The sequence below is a fragment of the Helianthus annuus genome, chromosome 15, assembly GCF_002127325.2.
Source record: "Helianthus annuus cultivar XRQ/B chromosome 15, HanXRQr2.0-SUNRISE, whole genome shotgun sequence".
NCBI lineage: Eukaryota > Viridiplantae > Streptophyta > Magnoliopsida > Asterales > Asteraceae > Helianthus > Helianthus annuus.
Window position 1 is genome coordinate 13,368,193 of NC_035447.2, and position 25,216 is coordinate 13,393,408.

The window sequence follows — 25,216 nt, forward strand, 5'->3', positions numbered from 1 at the left end:
CCATTTTATTCTTAGGTAACTTTATTGCCACTTTTCCAAGCCTTCAGTGCTGTCCAGCTGGCATCTATTTGGCTTTCACATTTTGTTACCTGAAACGCGTTTTAAAAACATTTTGTCAGTGGGAAATACTGGTGAGTGAATCCCATTTTAATGAAATTTAAATAAAACCATTTTCACAGTGTACAGTTTTGAGGGCGCATCCGCAATTACATTTGTTTACAGGTAATACCAATTAACATCCATGGTACTGTCATCTGACTTATGGTCATGTTACTCCTCTCCCCAGGTGGTAACAAATTTTGTATACAAAACCCCAAATATACCATCATAATTGTACCCTTACAAATACTCAATAACTGTCTTTCACATGAAGAAATATTTAAGGTTTTGTAAAAACAGTTTGCAAAAAGGAGATTACTCACATTGCTGTCTTAGGTTATTCTTTAGGGTTTCCTGGTGAATATCTATAATTTACACAAATGCACGTGTGTTAGTATAATAACCCATTTTAACATTAGTAATACCCTCCCCGAGACGGCATTCCAACGACTACGTCGGGCAGAACCACGACAGCCGTTATGGAACCCTAGATCAATCGGGCAGCGTATCTAATACGTCTCCAGGGGTTACAATACTTACATCGTAGCAGAACCTCGCTATTTTAGGGGTATAACGCCCGGGTATAATAACGCCACTACAGAAAATTTGAGAAAGAAAGAAAGAAATGAACGAGACGGACTGAAGGCTGATGGCCTCTATTTATAGGGCTGTAATCGCGTCTTCACGCGGCCCGCGTTAAGTAAGGCTAACCCTTACGCGGCCCGCGTCAATCTCCGGTCAACGTATAGCTTGGCCCGGTCACCCTCTAGACTTGACACGGTGATGACACGTGTCATCACCGGGCTGCGCCACATTCTAGGTCGCTCGCTGCCCGCATGGACTTAAGCGAGATCATACGCGGCCCGCATGAACTTAAGGTTTTGGCGAAGTCTGGTTATATCCTGATGCGGCCCGCGTTAAGTTGAGGTGAGGTCTATGCGGCCCGCCTCAACTTAATAATTATTGTTTTTTTTAATTTATTTTATATGTTATATTGTATATTGGGCTCGGTTTTCACATACGGGGTGCATATAAAGACATGTTGAGACATTTAAAGATATATTAGGGTGTCAGAACTATTATGAGGGTGTCGGTTTTACCGAGGGTTGTTATACCGGGAAGCTAGCACCCAAGTGGGAAGGCCCATACTTGGTACATGAGGTACTAGGAAAGGGGGCATATAAGCTGCGCACACTGGATGGATACATCATCCTGCGCACATGGAACGCACAACAATTGCACAAATGTTACATGTGACTACTCTCGGCCACCCGCCTTTATCCACTTATGTTGGCCACGCGCCTTTTTAATTACCTATGTCGGCTATACGCCCTTTATTTCATTTCCATGATGTAAGTTGGCCTAAGCGCCTGTTTCCTAGCTAATGAAAGCATTGTTTATGCCTTATGTTTTTATCATCATGACTTCTACATTACAAATGCATGTTAAACTTTTGATTAGCACGAAAACACTTCAGTAAATTACGAGCTCTTGAGTTATGCCTCCAAGGTCCTCCGCGAACATAGCGCGAGACCGGGCAGTTACACTCACACAAGAGCGACACTTACATTTATTCGCGCTAACTCAACCAAAGTTTCTAACAACAATGCAATAATTGTAACTAGAGAGAAAAAACAAGCATAAAGGTTATATTCCAAAAGCGCGACCGCGTAGCAATCACATAAATAGTAACAATACTGCATAAGTTCGATTCAACAAAAGGCGCGACCGCGCAATTACACAAAAGTCGAAAACAAATTACAAGGCACAAAACCTATCAACACTATCACCTATTCATAACCATCATCGCCATCACCACCCGTTCTCTCTTCCTCGTCAGATAGCTCCACAGTCTTTGGAGGATCTAAGATAGTCTTTAACCGTTGGCACCAGTCGTCATGCTTCAGCGCCTGTGCGACCAAATCCGTCACATGCAGTGATAATTGGTCATAGACCCCTTCAGCGCGGGCTAATGCAGCATCAACCTGATCGGTCACTGAGCAATGACTGACATCAAACTCTTGTCCTAATGCCTCCACAACATGTTGCGCACACTCCAGATAACCTGCACGATGACCAACCGCGCGTGAGGCATCTATGAGAGCGGCAACAGCCGCATCCAGCTCAGAAGCATTTAGGATAGAGTTGGCCATCTAAAACAAAGGCAATGGATAAGAAATAAGATAACAAAAATAAAGCCTAAGCTAAAAAAGAGGAGAGCCTTACCAGGACCACACCTCTACCGCGCATCCACTCAGCCTCGGAGACCAGTGTATCAACGATGCCTTGGGATTCAGAGAAATTATTCTGTGCTACGTTAAGGGCAGAGGTACTGATGTCTCGCGCCTCCTCGGCCTTCTGTTTGGCTTCCACAGTAGTAGCAGCCTTTACTCTCTCGGCCTCCAAATCAATCTCCAAGGACTCACTCTTGTCAGTTTGTTCACGCAATCTGCGCTTTAACTCTGCAATTTCCATGTCCTTGGCATGCAAGTCCTTGTCCCTGTTGGCGACCTGTGCTTTTAACTCAGCCTGCGAAGAATGAAAACGAAGATTTAAGCAATATTTTCTACAAGTACAAAAACGAGAAGGAAAGGTTAAGACTGGCACCTTAACGCACTCCTTGTCCGCTCCAACATCCTCGACCTTCTTTGTTAATGTAGTGATCTAGGCCTCAAGGTCGGTAATCTTATTGCGAGCGGCATACATGCGTTGGTTGTCTTTCTTACATACTTCCTTCCATTCAGCACGCTCTTTCGACAGGAGCTCTTTCGCAGCACGTAGCTTGCCCCTAAGGCCCTCGCGACCCCACTCCTCTGATTTCTTATCAGATTCGAACTTAGCTTTCTCTTCGGCAAATGCAGCCTTGGCCTTCTCAAAGTCTTTAACTTGCCTCACCAGGCGCTCACGATACTTTTCCCATTCAGACCGCTCCTTAACCATCGTACGCCACTCGCGCACAATTTGATGGTTAGCGGCGCGGGTGTTGGCTTCTCCAACCACATAAGCATGGTACAAGGCATCATGGGTTCGCGCCCTTTGCCGGTTAACTTCCCCAGGAGGGAAGGAATTAAAGAACTAATCGCGGCAAGGAGCGAACTCCAAGATGGTATCCTTCTGCTTTAAACCCCATGGAGCTCGGTGGGGAGCATCACCGCGAGCCTCCTCGGTGTACGTTTTATAATAAATGTCGCCTACGGTATCCTTAGGACCGATGGGAGTCTTCGGCATGGACCCTCCAGCGCCACCAGAGTTCGCACCACCTGCAGCAGCGGATGTCTCTTTATGCACCACAGCAGCTGACCCCCCAGTAGTAGAAGTCACTTGAACAGTCTGGGTGGGGGCATCAACCTGCGCAGGCTCGGTTGGCTTCATAACCTCGGGTCCCTTGCGTCGAGTAGTTTCCTTCTTTTTCTCATGAAGGGGCTGGTCAAGCCCCGTAATATGGACGACCTCCGGACCCTGCGCCTTCTCATGGGCAGTAGTAGCAGCGGCCCCGGTCTCCTTGGATTTATCGCCCTCAGGCTTTTCCGCAACCTTCTCTTTCTCCTTCTCCTTCTCCTTCCCTTTCTCTTTCTCTTTCTCTTTTTCCTTATCAACAGGCTTCTCATCAGCCTTCTTTTTCTCCTTCTCAGCCTCCAACCCAGAAGACTTAAAGGGCTTGATCACAACCCTTGTTCTCTTCTGTGCCGGTTCTTGGGGGTCTTTAAACTCAACACCCTTCTTTTCACGGGTCTTTTTCTTGGCCTCTTCAGAAACCAAGTGTTAAAAAAAAGTTTCATTAAGGAAAAACATGAAGTCACAACTAACCTGGAGAGAATTTGTAAAGAGAGCGTAGACTGCTCTACTTGCCTATTACTGGGGCTTCCCCAGTCTTCTGCGTCGCCGACGCGCCCGCAGTAGTCTCCTCTCTGCTTCTCTTCCTGCTTATTAACTTGACAGCAGGCTCTTCTTCTTCCTCATCATACGCGAAGGAAGAGGGAGAAGCACCAGCATCTGGGTTCCAGGAACCCGCGCTCCCAAAGCTTTTTAAACCAGCGGCGCTGGTCTTCTTCTCGCCTATACGTGACAAACCCTCAAGTGAGTCACTGGTAATAACGTAATCCTCCAAGTTACTCTGACGAAATCGTAGAGTACATTTGTCAGAAGCACCGGCAGTTGCGCGGCTACTCCCACCCTTCTTACTGGTCATCTCAGCATCAATGGTAATAATCTTGTTTTTCTTACTTGGATTTTTCTTCTTCTACTCTGGGTCAATCCCAAGGTCGCGCAACACACCTGCAAAGATGTTAGACCAGGAACTTAGCTCCCCATTTGAAGACCCCACAGACTTCTCGCTGGAAAGATAATGAATCTCTTTCCCAGCAGAAGTCACAGCTCGCAAGGGCATGGGGTTAGGTATATGCGCACCTTCAGTTGCAGTGGGAGGGTTGGCAAAAGATCCAGCAGGAGGATACAAGAAATGTCCTTTGATCCGTTCATACCAGTATTGCTCGCCTGGTTCCAGCGGGCGTACACCCATGGCCTCACCAAAGGTGGGGAAAACAGCTTGATAAAGGCGCGCTTCTGCATTAAAAATCGGCAATTAAGCGCAACTAAATTACAAAAAAAGAGGAAATAATCAAAGAAGTAACTAACCTCTATCTTGAAACTTCAACACGGGCACTTCAGTGCTATCTTCCGGCCATTGGTCACTCATCTGCGCAGCGACCGGAACGTTTCACCAAAAACTCGATTAGGTGTGGCAGTGAGTTTCACGTACCAGTCTTCTTTCTTAGGAATCGCCAGCTCCTCCTTCTCGATCACACCCGACGCACGGAAGATCATAGCAATTGGGATAACTTCCTCCCGGATGAAGAAGAATTTCTGTTTCCTGTCATGGAAACTCTTGGGAGGATTCAGAAGGATCTCTTTGGCAGACCCCCGGTTGCCAAAGGAGTAGAACCCCATGTTCCTGATCAACTGATAGAATACCCTAAATTTATCCATTGTGGGCTCTATATCATGGGATCGGCACAGAAATTCAAAGTGTCTCACCCTCACCACACCGGGTGGACTCATCTGTGAGATATGAAACCCATAATACTGAAGTATATGGGCCATGAACTCCGTCACCGGCAACCGGAAGTTGCCCTGTAAGAAGAAATCTTTAAAAAGGGTAATATACCCAGACGATGCATTGGCGACTATTTGGTTTTGACCGGGATATCGTGCATCCCACTACGGTGGAAACCGGAATCCTCTCCTAATTTGTTCAAACAACCCCAGGTCCCATTTGAGGACACGGAGAGGACCTTCATCACTTGGGTTTTCTTCTTGGGGGTTTTCTTCATCCATGGATATTCAAGTAGAAGCTTTGAATATTTCCTGTAAACTTTAAAGATCTTCGAACTTCTGAAGAAACTTGAAGATTTGCTAGTGTTTTCTTTGAAGGTTTAAAGATTTAAAGAAGATTCGAAGATGAATAGAGAGAAAAGATAGCAACAGAAGAAAGGTTAATGTCGAAAATGATCCATTTCGTCCTTGTGAGGACAACGAAGAAGTTCTTGGTCCAGAAGTACCATACCTCAGTGCAATTGGAGCACTTATGTATCTTACGAATTGTACGAGACCTGACATTTCTTTTGCAGTGAACTTGTTAGCAAGATTTAGTTCAGCTCCTACTAAAAGGCACTGGAATGGGATTAAACATATTTTTCGATATCTTCGAGGCACTGTTGATTTAGGCTTGTTTTATCCTAACGATTTAAAAGAAGGGTTAGTTGGTTATGCAGATGCAGGTTATTTATCTGATCCTCATAAAGCAAAATCTCAAACTGGATATGTATTTATGAACGGAGGAACTGCGATTTCATGGCGTTCTCAGAAACATACACTTGTCGCAACATCCTCAAATCATGCTGAAGTCATTGCACTACATGAAGCTTCAAGAGAATGTGTATGGCTAAGATCTATGTCACAACACATAGTGACTTCTTGTGGGCTAGAGAAAGATCGAAGTCCAACTCCTATCCATGAAGATAATGCCACCTGTGTCTCTCAAATGAAAGAAGGGTATATCAAAAGTGACAGAACAAAACATATACCACCAAGATTCTTTGCATATACTCGGGACCTTATTAAAGACAACCAGGTCGAGATGAGATATGTCCAATCCAGCAATAATTCAGCCGATCTTTTCACAAAAGCACTACCTATAGCAACTTTGAGGAAACATGTTCATGACATTGGCAAGCGTCATGTGGCACCTAAGCAAAATCCGCAACAACTGTGATTTATCACTTCACTCCTCCGTGTTACTTGTCAAATTTCGGGACGAAATTTCTTTCAAGTTGGGGATGATGTGACAACCCGAACTTTCAAGGTAGCGTTCCATCTTTTAATCCTCATTTCTCGTTATCTTTCCCGATTATGATTAATACGTTATGTTCGTATAATCTTGTCTAACTGAATGATACGATAATTTATCTAGTAATGTTTCGACATTTGGGCCGCATACCAAATGGGCCGCATCTTTACATGTTAACACCCGACAACGTATTCAGCTCTCCGCATGGGCCACCGAGCCCATTGAACATTTAAATTAATCTTGGTTCAACACTGCACATTACTGTTAGATCTCGGCCCACTTAAATAACTGACTTCGGCCCACTATGTCTTCTATTTTATTATGGAATGTTGCATGTTAACCAGCCCATTTGTGCTATAAATCCGTAGACCCTTTTCTTCTATTGATTAACAACTCAAAAATATCACTTAGCAAACCCAAGACCCCTAAGAATAGCGACGGCAGCAGCTCTCGAAGAAACATCCCTCCTTATTTGCTCTAGCACACACTACATCATCATCGGTTAGTATAATATTACTGATTTCAATTTAGATTAATGACATGCGATTTATGTGCTAATACATGATGTGATAATGTTGAAATTACATGTTAGTGGCTGATATAGGTTTGAGTGTAAGCATATTATATGCACAATCTTTAATATTGATGCCAATTGGTTGTGATGGCCCATAGAAGGAAGTCACATGGTTGCACAAAAATTAATAGTCCAGATATGAACTTGGCGGCTCATGTGCAACCAAACCAAATCATGTGAACATTTAATGAAATTGTTAGTGGAAGTATTATATGCATGAAGGATAAGTTGCATGACTTGTTTGATCATTATATAACATGAACTAATGGTAAACTGAACAAGTTAGAATGGACTATTAGTTATAAATCGGTAGTGGGCCGCTTATATGGTTGGTTACCTCACTGTGAATGTGAATTAGAAATATTTGGTGGTGTAGAATAGTTGCTTCTTTGATTTCATAATTGGGTCAATTTTCGGACCACTGATATGAACATCGAATACATGACTTGGGCTTAGGTATGGACCAAATATCTTAACAAATGCATTACACATTGTTGGGCTGATAGTTGTTACTGGCTTGTTAGAATTAGTGGGCCGTACGATACATTTGAATGCATTCCCATATATATCTTTGTTAGACCAATGTGTGTAGTGTTTTAATTGTGGGGTATGTAACTATTTTAATTGACTCTTTAATATACGAGTTAAATTTACAAACCATATAATGGCCGATGTCATGTTAGTGTGCTTAATAACTAAATCACGAGTTGGATTCTAAACTGTTGAGTATCATTGGCCACTTGCACGAGTTGGGCCAAGTAACTTGTTGGATAGCCAAAAAAAAAAAAAAAAAAAAAAGAAAAGAAAAATGTTGTGTGTTGCCATTCGGGCCGCACACCATGTGTTGGTGTTTGGTCCATTCAATTAAAACAACTCCTGTTAGGGGCCGGGAATAGCTTGGGCCGCAGGTTAAGTGGGATAGCCGATATAAACTTGGGGAAAGCCATGAACCCTAATGAAGTCTGAATGTGTGGGTTAATAAATGATGTGTGTATCTAAATGACAAGTTGAACAGTTACGTGCCAAGCGATTGTTATTTTCTCTAGTTGATGAATGGTTTAAAGTACATGGGTGCATTCTGTGATTAATATATATATATATATATATATTTGATGTGAATCATAATTACATGAATTAGTTGTGACTGACTGTATCGATAACCCTTTTAGGGCGTGTTTATTCAACTAGTAATCAAGATATTTAATCATACCGAGCACTCTAAGGTGAGTTCACTACATTCGAGCATGCGTCCCAGTGGTTGGGGACAGTTAGTGGGTATCCCGTGGAGGGATAAGTCTTTTGGGTACAAACGGGTATATTGGTTAATATTCTCACCTATCATTCTTGTAAGTCCCTTATTATGTTACCTGGAGGGTAACGGGTATTAGTTGGTAGCGCTACTTAGGTTTGGCACCCTCACACCGCTCCTAGAGAGGACGGATGTGAACTAATGACCCAGTCGGGCCCAGTACTGGATAGGAGTACGTGGGAAAGGGCAGTCATGTAATTCAGGAGCCGTCTTGTTCGAAATTGAGATATTAACAATATTACTTGCTTATGTTAATGAACTGTTTTAAACACTTGGTAACAAACATTTTCATAAACTGTGAACTCGCCAGCTTTGTCTGATACACTTGTTACATGCTCGCAGGTCGTTAGGTGATTGAAACAGGAGCTTGCTGGCTGGAGAGCAGGAGTGGTCATGGTCATACCAACGGGATTATTTGTCAAATACTTATTTATTATGATTGAATTCGTATTTACCTTATGATACTTTAATGCTTCCGCTGAACTTGTGATTTTGAATAACTTATGATTGGAATTGTTATTACTTAATTGATGGAACTTTATTACAACCTGTGATTCAATGTAATTAGTGGCTCATTGCTAGTAGTCACACGCCTAACAGGGACACTCCCTAGGTGGTAATTTGAGGGTGTGACAGTTTGGTATCAGAGCCACTGGTTATAGTGAACTTGGTTTAAAACGTTTTTATAAAACCAGACTATAACCGAACTGATCCGAAATCGACCATGACACTCAGCTCCAGACAGCAAGGTTCGTCTCTTGTTTACTATTGTGCAGTATCTCTAGTATTTGCTATTAGATAACATTACATGTGAATGCACACTTGGCACAACAGTATGAACTTATATGATGACAACCCACGATACGTGTTTTAAGAGTGCAACCTTTCTTGAACTTTCATGGCCTATGTTGTAGTGTCACCTACTTTATTGCTTAGATTCGGGAACCTTTCTAACACGAATTGAGTGGAGCTGAGATGAACATGCAAATTGGATTATTATTGTGGGTGCACACATAATAATAATGTGGGATGCATGTGAGTCCCAGTGAAACTTGACAAGTGTGAAAAGGGTTCCGCTATGTCAGTTGATGTTATGCTAGAACGTAGAAATCTGTGGAGATCATAGTAATGCTTGCTTCCTACTTGTACTTGCATGTTAAATCTTTCCTCTTCTTATATATAGAATCATGAGCGGACGTGGCGGACGTAATGGTGGACGTGGTGGAGGCCGCGATGGTGGACGTGGCCATATTGCTATGACTCAGGCTGAGTTAACCGATCTCATTAACACTCGCGTGGCTGAAGCCTTAGCGGCTTATCAGGCTGGTACGATGTGTACCAAACACCCTTTATCCTTACGTCGCATGCTTGAGTCTTACCTGTTTGTTTCATGTTCTTTCGTTAATAGGTCAACAGGTGCAACAGAATCCGCACCATCCGCCTGTTTGCACATTTAAAACCTTCATGGATTGTAAGCCACAAACCTTCAGTGGGACTGAAGGGGCTGTAGGACTCTTGCGATGGTTCGAAAAGGCAGAGTCCGTATTCGCAATGTGTAACTGCCCGGTTGGGGACAGAGTGAAATTTGCTGCGGGCACGCTCGAAGATGGTGCCCTGACCTGGTGGAATGCCCAGGTTCAGCTGTTAGGCATCGAGGCGGCGAACGCCACTACGTGGGACGACTTTAAAGAATTGATGAGGGAGGAATATTGTCCTCGTGATGAAATACAGAAATTAGAAAACAAATATTATGATCTGAAAATGGTGGGATCCGAGATTGAAGCATACGTGAAGCGGTCGTATGAGTTGGCTAACTTGTGTCTGAATTTGTCTCGACCTATGCCTCGAAGAATTGAGTTGTTTATCAAGGGATTACCTCCACGGGTGAAGGGTTTGGTTACTGCGGCAAACCTTAACAACTTAACTCAGATTGTCCGTTTGGCTCACAAGATCGTTGATCAAGAGGTGGAGAGCAATTCACTACCACCACGTATTTCTAGCACTGCTACAGCCGCTACTACTTCCACTGCACCTACTACTGATAGCAAGCATAAGTGGAACGATATGGACAAGGGGTCCAACTCTGCACAGCCTCAGAAGAAGACGGATACTGGCAGCAACCGCAGTTTCAGCCAGTCATCGTCAGTGAATCAAAACCAGAGTAACAAGTCAGGGCAGGGATCTTATGCGGGGAAGCTGCCTTTGTGCAACAAGTGTAACTATCATCACAAGGGACAGTGTACTCGGGTTAGTCATCGTTGTAACCGATCAGGGCACGTGGCTAGGGATTGTAGGGCTACACTTCCAGCTCAGCAGCAGCCATCACAGCAGCAGGGCAGACAGCACCTCAACAAAACCAGGGTATTCGTAAGGGTTGTTTTCAATGTGGTGCTGAGGGTCACATCAAGCGAGACGGTCCTCAGCTGAATCAGAACGTAGGTGGTAATAACAATGGGAATAACAACAATGCTGGGAACAACAATGGGAACAATGGGGGAAACGGTGCGCGTGGGCGCGTGTTTACTATTGGAGCTGGGGAGGCACGAAATGACGGCAACGTGGTTATTGGTACGTTTTCAGTAAACGGTGTATTTGCTTCTATTTTATTCGACTCTGGTGCCGATTGGAGTTATGTATCTTTGGGATTCAGTCATTAGTTAGGGTTGAGTCCTACACCGCTTGTAACTAAACACATAGTTAAGATAGTTGATGGTAAAACAATTGAGGCTTCATACATTCTAGTTGGGTGCAAACTCGACCTCATGGGTCAAGTGTTCGACGTTGATCTACTCCCTATTACTCTTGGAAGTTTTGATGTGGTTATCGGCATGGACTGGTTGTCCAAACATCAGACGGAAATTCTCTGCAAAGAGAAAATCGTGCGTGTTCCTCTCCCTAGCGGAGAATCTTTATCGGTTCAGGGCCATCGTAGTGGTGCCACAGTTAGCATTATTTCAGCAATGAAGGCTCAGAAGTGTCTGCGTAAGGGTTATCCTGCTATGTTAGCCCTCGTTACTGATTCGCAGCCTGATGAGAGAAAGATCGGGGATTTTCCAGTAGTTCGTGAGTTTCCCGATGTGTTTCCTGAGGAACTCCCTGGTCTACCTCCACACCGTCAGGTAGAATTTCAGATCGACCTTGTGCCAGGAGCAGCCCCGATTGCTCGAGCCCCTTATCGTCTTGCGCCAGGAGAGTTACAGGAGTTGTCGAATCAACTCCAAGAGCTGTTAGATAGAGGTTTTATCCGACCTAGCTCTTCACCTTGGGGAGCCCCTGTACTATTTGTGAAGAAGAAGGATGGGTCCTTTCGGATGTGTATAGATTATCGCGAGCTCAACAAGGTGACGGTCAAAAACCGTTATCCTTTTCCTCGTATCGACGACCTGTTTGACCAGTTGCAAGGGTCAAGTTTCTATTCTAAAATCGACTTAAGGTCGGGTTATCATCAGGTACGAGTTAGAGAGGAGGATGTTCCCAGAACAGCTTTTCGGACGCGGTATGGTCACTATGAGTTTTTAGTTATGCCGTTTGGGTTGACCAACGCACCAGCGGTCTTCATGGATCTCATGAACCGTGTGTGCAAACCGTATCTTGATGACTTCGTTATTGTTTTCATCGACGACATCTTGATTTACTCCAAGAGCCAGGAGGACCACGAGCGGCATTTACGTCTTATCTTGGAGCTCCTGCGGAAGGAGCAGCTCTACGCGAAGTTTTCTAAGTGTGATTTCTGGATTCGGGAAGTACACTTTCTTGGGCACATTATCAACGAGATGGGTATACATGTGGATCCTGCGAAAATTGATGCTATTAGGAATTGGGCGGCACCAAAGAATCCTTCGGAGGTGCGACAATTCCTGGGTCTTGCAGGGTACTATCGTCAGTTTATTCAGGATTTCTCGAAGATTGCTCAACCTCTTACCTCCTTGACACAGAAGAATGTCGTTTACTCTTGGGGAACGAAACAGGAGGATGCTTTCCAGCTTTTGAAACAGAAATTAAGCAGCGCGCCGATTCTATCTTTACCAGAGGGTACTGAAGATTTTGTGGTTTACTGTGATGCTTCGATACAGGGTCTCGGTTGCGTGTTGATGCAACGCGAGAAGGTGATAGCTTATGCTTCTCGGCAGCTGAAGGTACACGAGAGGAATTATACGACTCACGATTTGGAGTTAGGAGCTGTGGTTTTCGCGTTGAAGATCAGGAGGCATTATCTGTACGGTACCAAATGCACCATCTACACCGATCACAAAAGCCTTCAGCATATCTTCGACCAGAAAGAATTGAATATGCGGCAACGTCGCTGGATAGAGCTTTTGAACGATTATGAGTGTGCCATCAAGTATCATCCGGGGAAAGCTAATGTGGTAGCTGATGCACTCAGCCGAAAAGAGACGAAGCCTAAACGTGTTCGCGCATTACAGCTCACTATTCATTGTAACCTTCCTGATAAGATTCGTACGGCTCAGACTGAGGCATTGAAGGAAGAAAACATCGAAGCTGAGGGTTTACGAGGTATGAAAAAGCAGCTTGAGCAGAGATCTGATGGCATCTATTATATTATGGAAAGAGTATGGATTCCTCTGTTTGGTGATCTCAGAGAACTTGTGATGGATGAAGCGCACAAGTCACGATATTCTATTCATCCGGGATCGGATAAGATGTATCAGGATCTTAAGGTTTTGTATTGGTGGCCGAATATGAAAGCTCTCATCGCCACATACGTGAGTAAATACTTGACTTGTGCTAGAGTCAAAGCAGAGCATCAAAAGCCTTCGGGTCTACTTCAGCAGCCAGAGATACCCGCATGGAAGTGGGAACAGATCGCTATGGATTTCGTTACAGGATTACCGAGGACTCAGGCTGGAAATGATACTATATGGGTGATTGTTGATCGACTCACAAAGTCAGCGCATTTTCTGGCAATCAAGGAAACAGACAAATTTTCTCAGTTGGCAGCAGTTTATCTTAAGGAGGTAGTTTCGAAACATGGGGTGCCAACTTCTATCATTTCAGATCGAGATCCGCGTTTCACTTCTGAATTATGGCAGTCAATGCATAAATCGTTCGGTTCACAGCTTGATATGAGCACCGCTTATCACCCACAGACAGATGGCCAGAGTGAGCGCACTATTCAGACACTTGAAGACATGCTTCGGGCGTGTGTGATTGATTTTGGGAAGGGATGGGAAACACTTGCCGTTGATAGAATTCTCCTACAACAACAGTTACCACACTAGTATCTAGGCAGCTCCGTTCGAAGCGTTGTATGGGCGGAAATGTCGTTCTCCTCTCTGTTGGGCTGAAGTGGGTGACAGTCAACTCACAGGTCCTGAGCTCATCCTTGAAACTTCACAAAATATTGTTCAGATCAGGAATCGTATGGCAGCGGCGCGTGATCGTCAGAAAAGCTACGCCGACAAGCGTAGAAAGCCTTTGGAGTTCGAAGTTAATGATCGGGTAATGTTGAAAGTTTCACCGTGGAAGGGCGTTGTACGCTTTGGGAAACGTGGTAAGCTTAATCCGCGTTATGTTGGGCCGTTTAGAATCCTGGAGCGAATCGGTAAAGTCGCTTACAAGCTTGAGTTACCTGCCGAGTTGGGTAATATTCACGATGTCTTTCACGTTTCTCAGTTAAAGAAGTGTCTGGTTGATGAGACACTGGTTGTGCCATTTCAAGAGCTCAAGATTGATGACAAGCTACAGTTTGTTGAAGAGCCTATTGAGATCATGGACCGAGAGGTCAAGGTGCGCAAACACAGTCGTATCCCGATTGTTAGAGTTCGTTGGAACTCAAGACGCGGACCGGAGTTCACATGGGAGCGTGAGGATCAAATGGAGCTCAAGTATCCACACCTTTTTCCTAAAGACAAATCTAAATCTGGTAAAACTGGTGAATTTCGGGACGAAATTCCTCATCAAGTTGGGGATGATGTGGCACCTGAGCAAAATCCGCAACAACTGTGATTTATCACTTCACTCCTCCGTGTTACTTATCAAATTTCGGGACGAAATATCTTTCAAGTTGGGGATGATGTGACAACCCGAACTTTCAAGGTAGCGTTCCATCTTTTAATCCTCATTTCTCGTTATCTTTCCTGATTATGATTAATATGTTATGTTCGTATAATCTTGTCAAACTGAATGATACGATAATTTATCTAGTAATGTTTCGACATTTGGGCCGCATCTTTACATGTTAACACCCGGCAACGTATTCAGCTCTCCGCATGGGCCACCGAGCCCACTGAACATTTAAATTAATCTTGGTTCAACACTGCACATTACTGTTAGATCTCGGCCCACTTAAATAACTGACTTCGGCCCACTATGTCTTCTATTTTATTATGGAATGTTGCATGTTAACCGGCCCATTTGTGCTATAAATCCGTAGACCCTTTTCTTCTATTGATTCACAACTCAAAAATATCACTTAGCAAACCCTAGACCCCTAAGAATAGCGACGGCAGCAGCTCTCGAAGAAACATCCCTCCTTATTGCTCTAGCACACACTACATCATCATCGGTTAGTATAATATTACTGATTTCAATTTAGATTAATGACATGCGATTTATGTGCTAATACATGATGTGATAATGTTGAAATTACATGTTAGTGGCTGATATAGGTTTGAGTGTAAGCATATTATATGCACAATCTTTAATATTGATGCCAATCGGTTGTGAGGGCCCATAGAAGGAAGTCACATGGTTGCACAAAAATTAATAGTCCAGATATGAACTTGGCGGCTCATGTGCAACCAAACCAAATCATGTGGACATTTAATGAAATTGTCAGTGGGAGTATTATATGCATGAAGGATAAGTTGCATGACTTGTTTGATCATTATATAACATGAACTAATGGTAAACTGAACAAGTTAGAATGGACTATTAGTTATAAATCGGTAGTGGGCCGCTTATATGGTTGGTTACCTCACTGTGAATGTGAATTAGAAATATTTGGTGGTGTAGAATAGTTGCTTCTTTGATTTCATAATTGGGTCAATTTTCGGACCACTGATATGAACATCAAATACATGACTTGGGCTTAGGTATGGACCAAATATCTTAACAAATGCATTACACATTGTTGGGCTGATAGTTGTTACTGGCTTGTTAGAATTAGTGGGCCGTACGATACATTTGAATGCATTCCCATATATATCTTTGTTAGACCAATGTGTGTAGTGTTTTAATTGTGGGGTATGTAACTATTTTAATTGACTCTTTAATATACGAGTTAAATTTACAAACCATATAATGGCCGATGTCATGTTAGTGTGCTTAATAACCAAATCATGAGTTGGATTCTAAACTGTTGAGTATCATTGGCCACTTGCACGAGTTGGGCCAAGTAACTTGTTGGATAGCAAAAAAAAAAAGAAAAAAGAAAAATGTTGTGTTGCCATTCGGGCCGCACACCATGTGTTGGTGTTTGGTCCATTCAATTAAAACAACTCCTGTTAGGGGCCGAGAATAGCTTGGGCCGCGGGTTAAGTGGGATAGCCGATATAAACTTGGGGAAAGCCATGAACCCTAATGAAGTCTGAATGTGTGGGTTAATAAATGATGTGTGTATGTAAATGACAAGTTGAACAGTTACGTGCCAAGCGATTGTTATTTTCTCTAGTTGATGAATGGTTTAAAGTACATGGGTGCATTCTGTGATTAATATATATATATATATATATTTGATGTGAATCATAATTACATGAATTAATTGTGACTGACTGTATCGATAACCCTTTTAGGGCGTGTTTATTCAACTAGTAATCAAGATATTTAATCATACCGAGCACTCTAAGGTGAGTTCACTACATTCGAGCATGCGTCCCAGTGGTTGGGGACAGTCAGTGGGTATCCCGTGGAGGGATAAGTCTTTTGGGTAAAAACGGGTATATTGGTTAATATTCTCACCTATCATTCTTGTAAGTCCCTTATTATGTTACCTGGAGGGTAACGGGTATTAGTTGGTAGCGCTACTTAGGTTTGGCACCCTCACACCGCTCCTAGAGAGGACGGATGTGAACTAATGACCTAGTCGGGCCCAGTACTGGATAGGAGTACGTGGGAAAGGGCAGTCATGTAATTCAGGAGCCGTCTTGTTCGAAATTGAGATATTAACAATATTACTTGCTTATGTTAATGAACTGTTTTAAACACTTGGTAACAAACATTTTCATAAACTGTGAACTCGCCAGCTTTGTCTGATACACTTGTTACATGCTCGCAGGTCGTTAGGTGATTGAAACAGGAGCTTGCTGGCTGGAGAGCAGGAGTGGTCATGGTCATACCAACGGGATTATTTGTCAAATACTTATTTATTATGATTGAATTCGTATTTACCTTATGATACTTTAATGCTTCCGCTGAACTTGTGATTTTGAATAACTTATGATTGGAATTGTTATTACTTAATTGATGGAACTTTATTACAACCTGTGATTCAATGTAATTAGTGGCTCATTGCTAGTAGTCACACGCCTAACAGGGACACTCCCTAGGTGGTAATTTGAGGGTGTGACACGTCATGTATGGAGAATGTGATTCCTTGCAAATTGCAAACTTGAGGGGGAGCTATAGACTGTACTCTTTTTCCCTTTGCTAATGTTTTTTCCCACTGGGTTTTTCTTTAGCAAGGTTTTTAATGAGGCGGTACTTAAAGACCCCGAAGTTTGCAAAGTGTCATCCAAGGGGGAGTGTTATGAATATCACATAGAGTTTACCATGTAGATCAAGATTTACCTCTAAGATTTTACCCAAGAAAGTGGATGAACTCTTTGTCAAACTTATGGGTAACCTTGTCTACTAAATAGTTATAATCTTGTCCACCAAATAGTTAACCTTGTCCACCAAATAGTTAATCTTTTTGTAGTATAAATACTAGCTCAAGTTAGAAGGAAAAATGCACCTCATGTATACACTTTTATAAGTTATACAACTCTCTTCTTCTTTCTCTTATAACATTTCTAAAGTTCTTAAAGTTTTAGCACTAATCTTGTGTTAATCCTTGTTAAATTATAACACGTTATCAGCACGAGGCTCTAGCCAAGGAAACGTTCAAGCAATTATAATAAAAGTAAGTATTTGATTAATATATAAACTATAATTTTTATGATAAACTAATACCAGTGCAGATGTAACTTACGATGGACATACGGTCGTTGTTGGACTACAGAAAACGTAACATGTCTTTTTATGTATCGTGGGATTGTTTTCCTTTAAGAGACCCTGTTATCGAGACACTTCTATCATAAAAACAATTAAGTCCCATACTTAAAAAAATATGAAAAAAAAAAATTAAAGAGACTGAAAGACTTGATAGCACTTGTATTTATTTATGCATCTAACTTTTATTTATACGCACATACTAACATTTAATTTAGAGTTTACATTCATGTATACTAACATTTTTATTCTTATTATTATACATCCTAATTTTATATCTTATAAAATAACATTTCCTTAATACATCATTTATTATATATATATATATATATATATATACATATATACATATACATATATATATAATCGTTGTACAACGGCTATCAAACGGTTATAATTTACCACTATAAATAACCAATTATCAATCATTTTTTCCACAGCAAACACTCTTCTTCTCAAAGTTATTCAAGAAGAAATTTCGAAGATGATTCACCCGGTTTTAATATTGGCCGGCATAATATTAATATTGTTGCCGACCTTAATATATGAGCTTCCACCTCATCTTTTCAGGACTTATGTATTCATTTATTTGTTTATAGCTGTACCTTTATATGTTTTCTCATTTTTAATGAGTATTTAGATTTTAATATTTATCTTATTTATGTTTAGCAACAAAATGGCAAACATCGCAAAAATTGAATTCCCGGCTCTTAATATCACCGGAGAAAATTATATGCCGTGGACGTCACATGTTAAGCGACATCTCAAGTCAATGGGTGTTTTGGAAACGATAACGGGGTGGAACGATTGTAGCGATCAAGAAAAGGCCAAAACCGATGTCTTCCTCCATAAACACATTGATGAGATGTTGCAATTTGAATATTCAAATTTTGTGGATCCATACGTTTTGTGGGAAGATTTAAAAAGCAGATTTGATAATCAAAGGGAAGTTTTACTTCCCACTGCTAGAGATGAATGGAACAATCTCAGGTTCCAAGATTTTAAAAAGGTGAATGAATACACCTTTGCTTTGTTCAGGATATGCTCAACGCTCCGATTTTGTGGGCAAACTGTTACGAGGAAGATATGTTGGAGAAAACTTTCTCCACATTTCATGCATCAAATATAAACTTGCAACAACAATATCGGTTGCAAAAGTTTCAAAGATATTCTGATCTAAATTCATTTCTCCTCGTAGCAGAGAAAAAAAATGAGCTACTAATGAAAAATCATCAAGCTCGTCCCGCTGGATCATTAGCCATTCCAGAAGCAAATGTTGTTATTAATGATGATACTAAAGACTCTGGAAGAAAATGGGGACGAGGCCGTGGCCGTGGCCATTTTGGTAAAGGTAATGGTCGCAATTATTCCTTCAAAAGGAATAATAATTTCCGAGGTAATTCACATGGTCGTGGACATGGTCGCGGTCGTGGTCGTGGTTGAAATCAAAGAATCCCCAATTACCACACTCCACAAAATACCAATCCCAACCAGTATAACAAAAGGAATGAAGCCGGTAGGTCCGAAAACAATGGCACTTCTTGTTTCAGATGTGGAAGTGCAAACCATTGGTCAAAGGCTTGTCGTACACCTTCACATTTATGTGAACTTTACCAAGCCTCTCTCAAAAGAAAAGAAAGGGAGATGAACCATGTGGATAATTTTAATGATATCAACGTCGAACTGAATGTCGCCGACTTTAACAATAACATGGAACTCTGAAATGAATGTTGCTAAACCCCATAATAATTATGTGCAACAATTATGTAATTTCCTTTATTATAAGTATCTTTATTATGTTTCAGTAGTCTTTCTTTTCATGTAACGTTTTCAACTAATAAATAAACTTCTTATTATAAAATAATTCACAATGCCTTTGTTATACACTTATTATTATTTCTCTTTATATTTTCAAGATTAAAAAGAATACCACTGGAGCACAAGAGCAGACAAATGATGCAGATATATGTATAGCGGATAGAGCCACACACACTATACTTAAATCTAAGAAATATTTTTATGAGTTGAAACCAACAAAAGGAACCGTTGATACAATATCAGGTCCTATAAACTTGATAGAAGAAGTGGGAAAAGCTAATTTAATATTACCAAATGGTACAAAGCTCTTAATAGTGAATGCTTTATTTTTCTCAAAATCAACAAGAAACTTGTTGAGTTTCAAAAACATATATCATAACGGATATGATACTCAGTCAAGGACTGTTGATAAAAAGAAATATTTACACATCATGAGCAAAGACCATATATTGGAAAAACTGCCAATGCTCCACTCTGGTTTGCATTATACACACATTAATGTGCCTCAAGCACATATGGCAGTAAAGGAAAGTTCTTGTGATCCTGAGACATTTAACTTATGGCATGACAGACTAGGCCATCCAGGATCTACAATGATGAAAAGAATTATTGAAAACACACATTGACATCCACTGAAATATCAAAAGATCCCCCAATAAGATAAAATGCCTCTATGTACCTCTTGTTCACTTGGAAAACTAATTACAAGGCCTTCATCCTTAAAAGTTGACAAGGAATCATCAATGTTTCTTGAAAGAATTCAAGGTGATATATGTGGACCAATTCATCCACCATGTGGACCGTTTAGATATTTCATGGTCTTGATAGACGCATCCAGCAGATGGTCTCATGTCTCTTTATTATCAACTTGTAATATTGTCTTTGCAAAATTTCTTGCTCAAATTATCAAACTACGAGCACATTTCCCTGATTACACTGTTAAAAGGGTGAGACTTGATAATGCTGGTGAATTTACATCACATGCTTTTAATGATTATTGTATGTCTGTGGGAATTGTTGTCGAACACCCTGTTGCTCATGTACACACACAAAATGGCTTAGCTGAATCATTGATCAAACGTTTACAGCTAATCGCTAGACCATTAATACTGAGAACAAAACTTCCTGTGTTGATTTTGGGTCATGCAACCAAGTGCAAATCATAAGAACTCCCCACTACAACTTGTTTCTGGCCATGAGCCAGACATTTCCCACCTTAAAATTTTTGGGTGTGCAGTGTATGTTCCTACAACGCACAAAAATGGGACCTCAAAGAAGGTTGGGAATATATGTTGGATATGAAACAGACTCCATCATACGATATCTTGAACCTTTAATAAGTGATGTATTTAAAGCACGTTTTGATGACTGCCATTTTAACGAGGCAATGTTCCCAGCATTAGGGGGAGAAAATAAAAAACGAGAAAATGATGTCTCATGGTGTGTGCCTTCATTGTCTCATCTTGATCCAAGAACAAAACAATGTGAGACAGAGATTCAGAAGATAATACACTTGCAAGACATTGCAAATCAATTGCCTGATGCTTTTACTGATACAAACAGAGTTACAAAATCTCATATACCAGCCGCTAATGCTCCAGCTCGAGTTGAGATCCCAAGTAAGGCAATAGATAATAAGATAGCTCATGAATCTCAAAAACGTTTAAAACATGGAAGACAGTCAGTTCAAAGGATAAGAATCCACGAAAAAGAAAAGCACTTGTAAAAGAAATTGACCACAAAGAGAATGATCTTGATAAAACAATAAATACCGAAACCTCTCATGAGAAAGATGTTGATGATACTAACAAAGAGATATCAATCAACTATGGTCATACACATATCATATGGAACCGATAGGAAATGGAAAAAATTGATGAGATATTTTCTTATTCTATAGCAAGTGACATCATGGGTGGAGATGATGATCCTGAACCAAAATCTGTCAATGATTGTCAAAATAGACATGATTGGGATAAATGGAAAGGCGCTATGCAAGCTGAATTAGATTCACTCAACAAACGAAAGGTTTTTGGGTCTATTGTTGTTACACCTAAGGCTGTAAAGCCTGTAGGATATAAATGGGTTTTTGTACGAAAACGAAATGAGAAAAATGAGGTTACAAGATATAAAGCGAGACTTGTAGCTCAAGGTTTTTCACAAAGGCCAGGGATCGACTATGAAGAAACATATTCTCCCGTTATGGATGCAATAACCTTTAGATACTTAATCAGCTTAGCAGTTTCTAAAAAGTTAGAAATGCGTCTTATGGATGTCGTTACAACTTACTTGTATGGATCACTTGATAGTGAGATCTATATGAAAGTTCCGGAAGGATTTAAACTCCCTGAAGCGTTAAGTTCAAAACCCAAAGAAATGTATTCGATCAAATTACAAAGATCTTTATATGGGTTGAAACAATCTGGAAGGATGTGGTACAATCGTTTGAGCGAGTATTTGACAAGTAAAGGTTATACAAATAATCTTATCTGTCCATGTGTCTTTATTAAGAAGACAACATCAGGATACGTGATCATAGCCGTATATGTTGATGACCTAAATATGATTGGGACGCAAAAAGAAATTCATGAAGCAATTATTCTTTAAAGAAAGAATTTGAAATGAAAGACCTTGGAAAAACCAAATATTGTCTTGGTTTACAAATTGAACATATGAGCAATGGAATACTTGTGCATCAAACGAATTATACCGAAAAGCTGTTGAAACGTTTCAATATAGACAAGGCAAATCCTTTAAGCACTCCAATGGTCGTAAGATCACTTAATGTCGAAAATGATCCATTTCATCCTTGTGAGGACAACGAAGAAGTTCTTGGTCCAGAAGTACCATACCTCAGTGCAATTGGAGCACTTATGTATCTTACGAATTGTACGAGACCTGACATTTCTTTTGCAGTGAAATTGTTAGCAAGATTTAGTTCAGCTCCTACTAAAAGGCACTGGAATGGGATTAAACATATTTTTCGATATCTTCGAGGCACTGTTGATTTAGGCTTGTTTTATCCTAACGATTCAAAAGAAGGGTTAGTTGGTTATGCAGATGCAGGTTATTTATCTGATCCTCATAAAGCAAAATCTCAAACTGGATATGTATTTATGAACGGAGGAACTGTGATTTCATGGCGTTCTCAGAAACAAACACTTGTCGCAACATCCTAAAATCATGCTGAAGTCATTGCACTACATGAAGCTTCAAGAGAATGTGTATGGCTAAGATCTATGTCACAACACATAGTGACTTCTTGTGGGCTAGAGAAAGATCGAAGTCCAACTCCTATCCATGAAGATAATGCCGCCTGTGTCTCTCAAGTGAAAGAAGGGTATATCAAAAGTGACAGAACAAAACATATACCACCAAGATTCTTTGCATATACTCGGGACCTTATTAAAGACAACCAGGTCGAGATGAGATATGTCCAATCCAGCAATAATTCAGCCGATCTTTTCACAAAAGCACTACCTACAGCAACTTTCAGGAAACATGTTCATGACATTGGCAAGCGTCATGTACGGAGAATGTGATTCCTTGCAAATTGCAAACTTGAGGGGGAGCTATAGACTGTACTCTTTTTCCCTTAGCTAATGTTTTCTCCCACTGGGTTTTTCTTTAGCAAGGTTTTTAATGAGGCGGTACTTAAAGACCCCGAAGTTTGCAAAGTGTCATCCAAGGGGGAGTGTTATGAATATCACGTAGAGTTTACCATGTAGATCAAGATTTACCTCTAAGATTTTACCCAAGCAAGTGGATGAACTCTTTGTCAAACTTATGGGTAACCTTGTCTACTAAATAGTTAATCTTGTCCACCAAATAGTTAACCTTGTCCACCAAATAGTTAATCTTTTTGTAGTATAAATACTAGCTCAAGTTAGAAGGAAAAATGCACCTCATGTATACACTTTTATAAGTTATAAATCTATTTTCTTCTTTCTCTTATAACATTTCTAAAGTTCTTAAAGTTTTAGCACTAATCTTGTGTTAATCCTTGTTAAATTATAACAAAACAATATTTAAAAGATCAAAATCACTAATTAGGGAGACAAAAAACAATTATTTAAAAAATCAAAATAACTATTTATCAAGGCTTTGTTTTATTTAAAAAATCAAAATCACTAACGATGAAGACAAAAAAAAATAAAATAATTATTTAAAAAATCAAAACCACTACTAATAAAGACTTAAATTATTTTTTAAACCAAAATGATGAATACCAAAAAAAAATTTTTAAGAAATCAAAACCACTATTTCACAAAGACGTTTTTTTAATATACATATGGTCTGTTAGATATGGAGTAATGAAATGAATGAAGGAATGAAATGCACGAAATAATGGAATAGACAAAGGAATGAAATTGATTGTTCCATTCCATGGTCTTGTTTGGTTATCATGTGAGAATGAAAGGAATCATCACCTTGTATTGTTTGGTAGGCAGGAGAAGAAGCAAGAATAAAATCGGCGATGGTTGGCGGTTGTGGGTAGTGGTGGTAGTCGATGGCGGTGACGTCGGTGTTCGGTGGTGGAGGGTGGCGATGGCGGTGGGTGGTGGCTGGTGATATTGGGTAGTCGTGGTCCGGTGTTCGGTGGCAGAAGGTGACGACGACGGCGGGTTATAGTGGCGGGTAGCGGTGGTGGCAGCGACAATTGTTGACGGCGGTGACACCGGTGTTTGGTGGCGGAATGTGGCAGTGGCCCTGGTGTTCGGTGGTGTAGGGTAGCCACAGTGGTGGGTGGTGGCGGTGGTGGTCGGTGGTAGTGGGGTGGTTGATTTCGGTGGCGTAGGATGGCTACAACGGTGGGTTGTGTTGGCGGCGGTGGTGGTCATGGCGCCCGTGTTCGTTGGCGAAGGGGTGGTGGCGATGACGGGTAGTGGTGGTGGTGTCGGTGTTAGGTGGCGGAGGGTGGTGATGGAGTGGGTGGGGGTGGGGGTGGTCAACGGTAGCTGGTGTCGGCGACGGGCGAAGACGACATGGTAGGCGGTGGTGCGGGTGGTGGTAGAGGTGGTGGGTGGCTAGTGGTGGAGATGGATGTGGTGGGAGGTGTTTGTAATGAAGGTGAGAGAGGGAATAGAATGAAAAAAGACAATGGGGTGTGAATGGAATGAATTTGAGGGAATGGAATGACCTATGTAATGTAGGGGCGAGCAGAAAACCGAAATAACTGAAGAAACCGAACCGAAACGAATCGAAAATCGACAGTTCGATTTTCGAATTTTATATAACCGAAAATTTCGGTTTGGTTTTTTGATGACCATTTTCAATGACCGAAAAAAAACCGAACCAAACCGATAAGTTACAATCCATATATTTTTATGTTTAAGTTTAAGTTTTTAAGCGTTTAAGTCAATGCTAGTAGAATTTATTAATTTTTATTCTTGGATGTTAAGTGTTTGTAATTAAAAACATTACATGTTTATTTATAATTGAAATGATTTATTTATTACCTACCACAAATAAACAAATTAAATATAAAAAATAAATGGTCTTCAGATTATTATGAAATAAAATGTCTTAATGAAAACTTTGAAGAAACAAGTTACACTTTTCGTCCTTTATGTTTGTATTGGATTTCAATGGATAGCCTTTAACTTTGATAATTACAGCCACAATCCTTTATTTGGAAAACTCGTTACACTGTACGTCCTTTAGCACTAACTATGTTAAAATTTTCAATTAAGTTGGCATGTGCTTTGCACATGAGGGTAGATTGGTAATTTCTAAAATAAATTTAAACAATAAAAAATCAGATTTAAAACATAAACAATATCTCTATCTCACCTCTTTCTCTCTCTAAACCTACCATCCAAATCCACCTCCACTCAGTGCCGCCACCACCACCAACATGTGCACAAAAGTTCTGATGTACTTCGACTCCATTTTTTCA

The 25,216-nt window shown here is 40.8% G+C and overlaps 3 protein-coding genes across 3 annotated transcripts; 2 read left to right on the forward strand and 1 right to left on the reverse strand.

The window, feature by feature from the left end:
* Positions 1-18,175: 18,175 nt before the first annotated feature.
* On the forward strand, positions 18,176-18,942 carry LOC110913332. Its single transcript, XM_022158168.1, has 2 exons — positions 18,176-18,448; positions 18,538-18,942. The coding sequence occupies exons 1-2, from the start codon at positions 18,176-18,178 to the stop codon at positions 18,940-18,942; spliced, it is 678 nt and encodes a 225-aa protein (XP_022013860.1).
* A 2,996-nt stretch (positions 18,943-21,938) lies between these two features.
* On the forward strand, positions 21,939-22,496 carry LOC118487419 (secreted RxLR effector protein 161-like). Its single transcript, XM_035984253.1, has one exon. The coding sequence runs from the start codon at positions 21,939-21,941 to the stop codon at positions 22,494-22,496; it is 558 nt and encodes a 185-aa protein (XP_035840146.1).
* Positions 22,497-23,720: 1,224 nt separating this feature from the next.
* On the reverse strand, positions 23,721-24,158 carry LOC110913334 (mucin-2-like). Its single transcript, XM_022158169.1, has one exon. The coding sequence runs from the start codon at positions 24,156-24,158 to the stop codon at positions 23,721-23,723; it is 438 nt and encodes a 145-aa protein (XP_022013861.1).
* Between the last annotated feature and the right edge of the window lie 1,058 nt (positions 24,159-25,216).

Bases quoted from the DNA above. Each gene is read 5' to 3' on its own strand.
- LOC110913332 (XM_022158168.1), top strand. From the start codon at position 18,176: ATGGCAAACATCGCAAAAATTGAATTCCCGGCTCTTAATATCACCGGA. The intron at 18,449-18,537 runs GTTTTACTTCCC...TGCTTTGTTCAG, and splicing joins GATTTGATAATCAAAGGGAA to GATATGCTCAACGCTCCGAT.
- LOC118487419 (XM_035984253.1), top strand. From the start codon at position 21,939: ATGAAAGACCTTGGAAAAACCAAATATTGTCTTGGTTTACAAATTGAA.
- LOC110913334 (XM_022158169.1), bottom strand. From the start codon at position 24,158: ATGACCACCACCGCCGCCAACACAACCCACCGTTGTAGCCATCCTACG.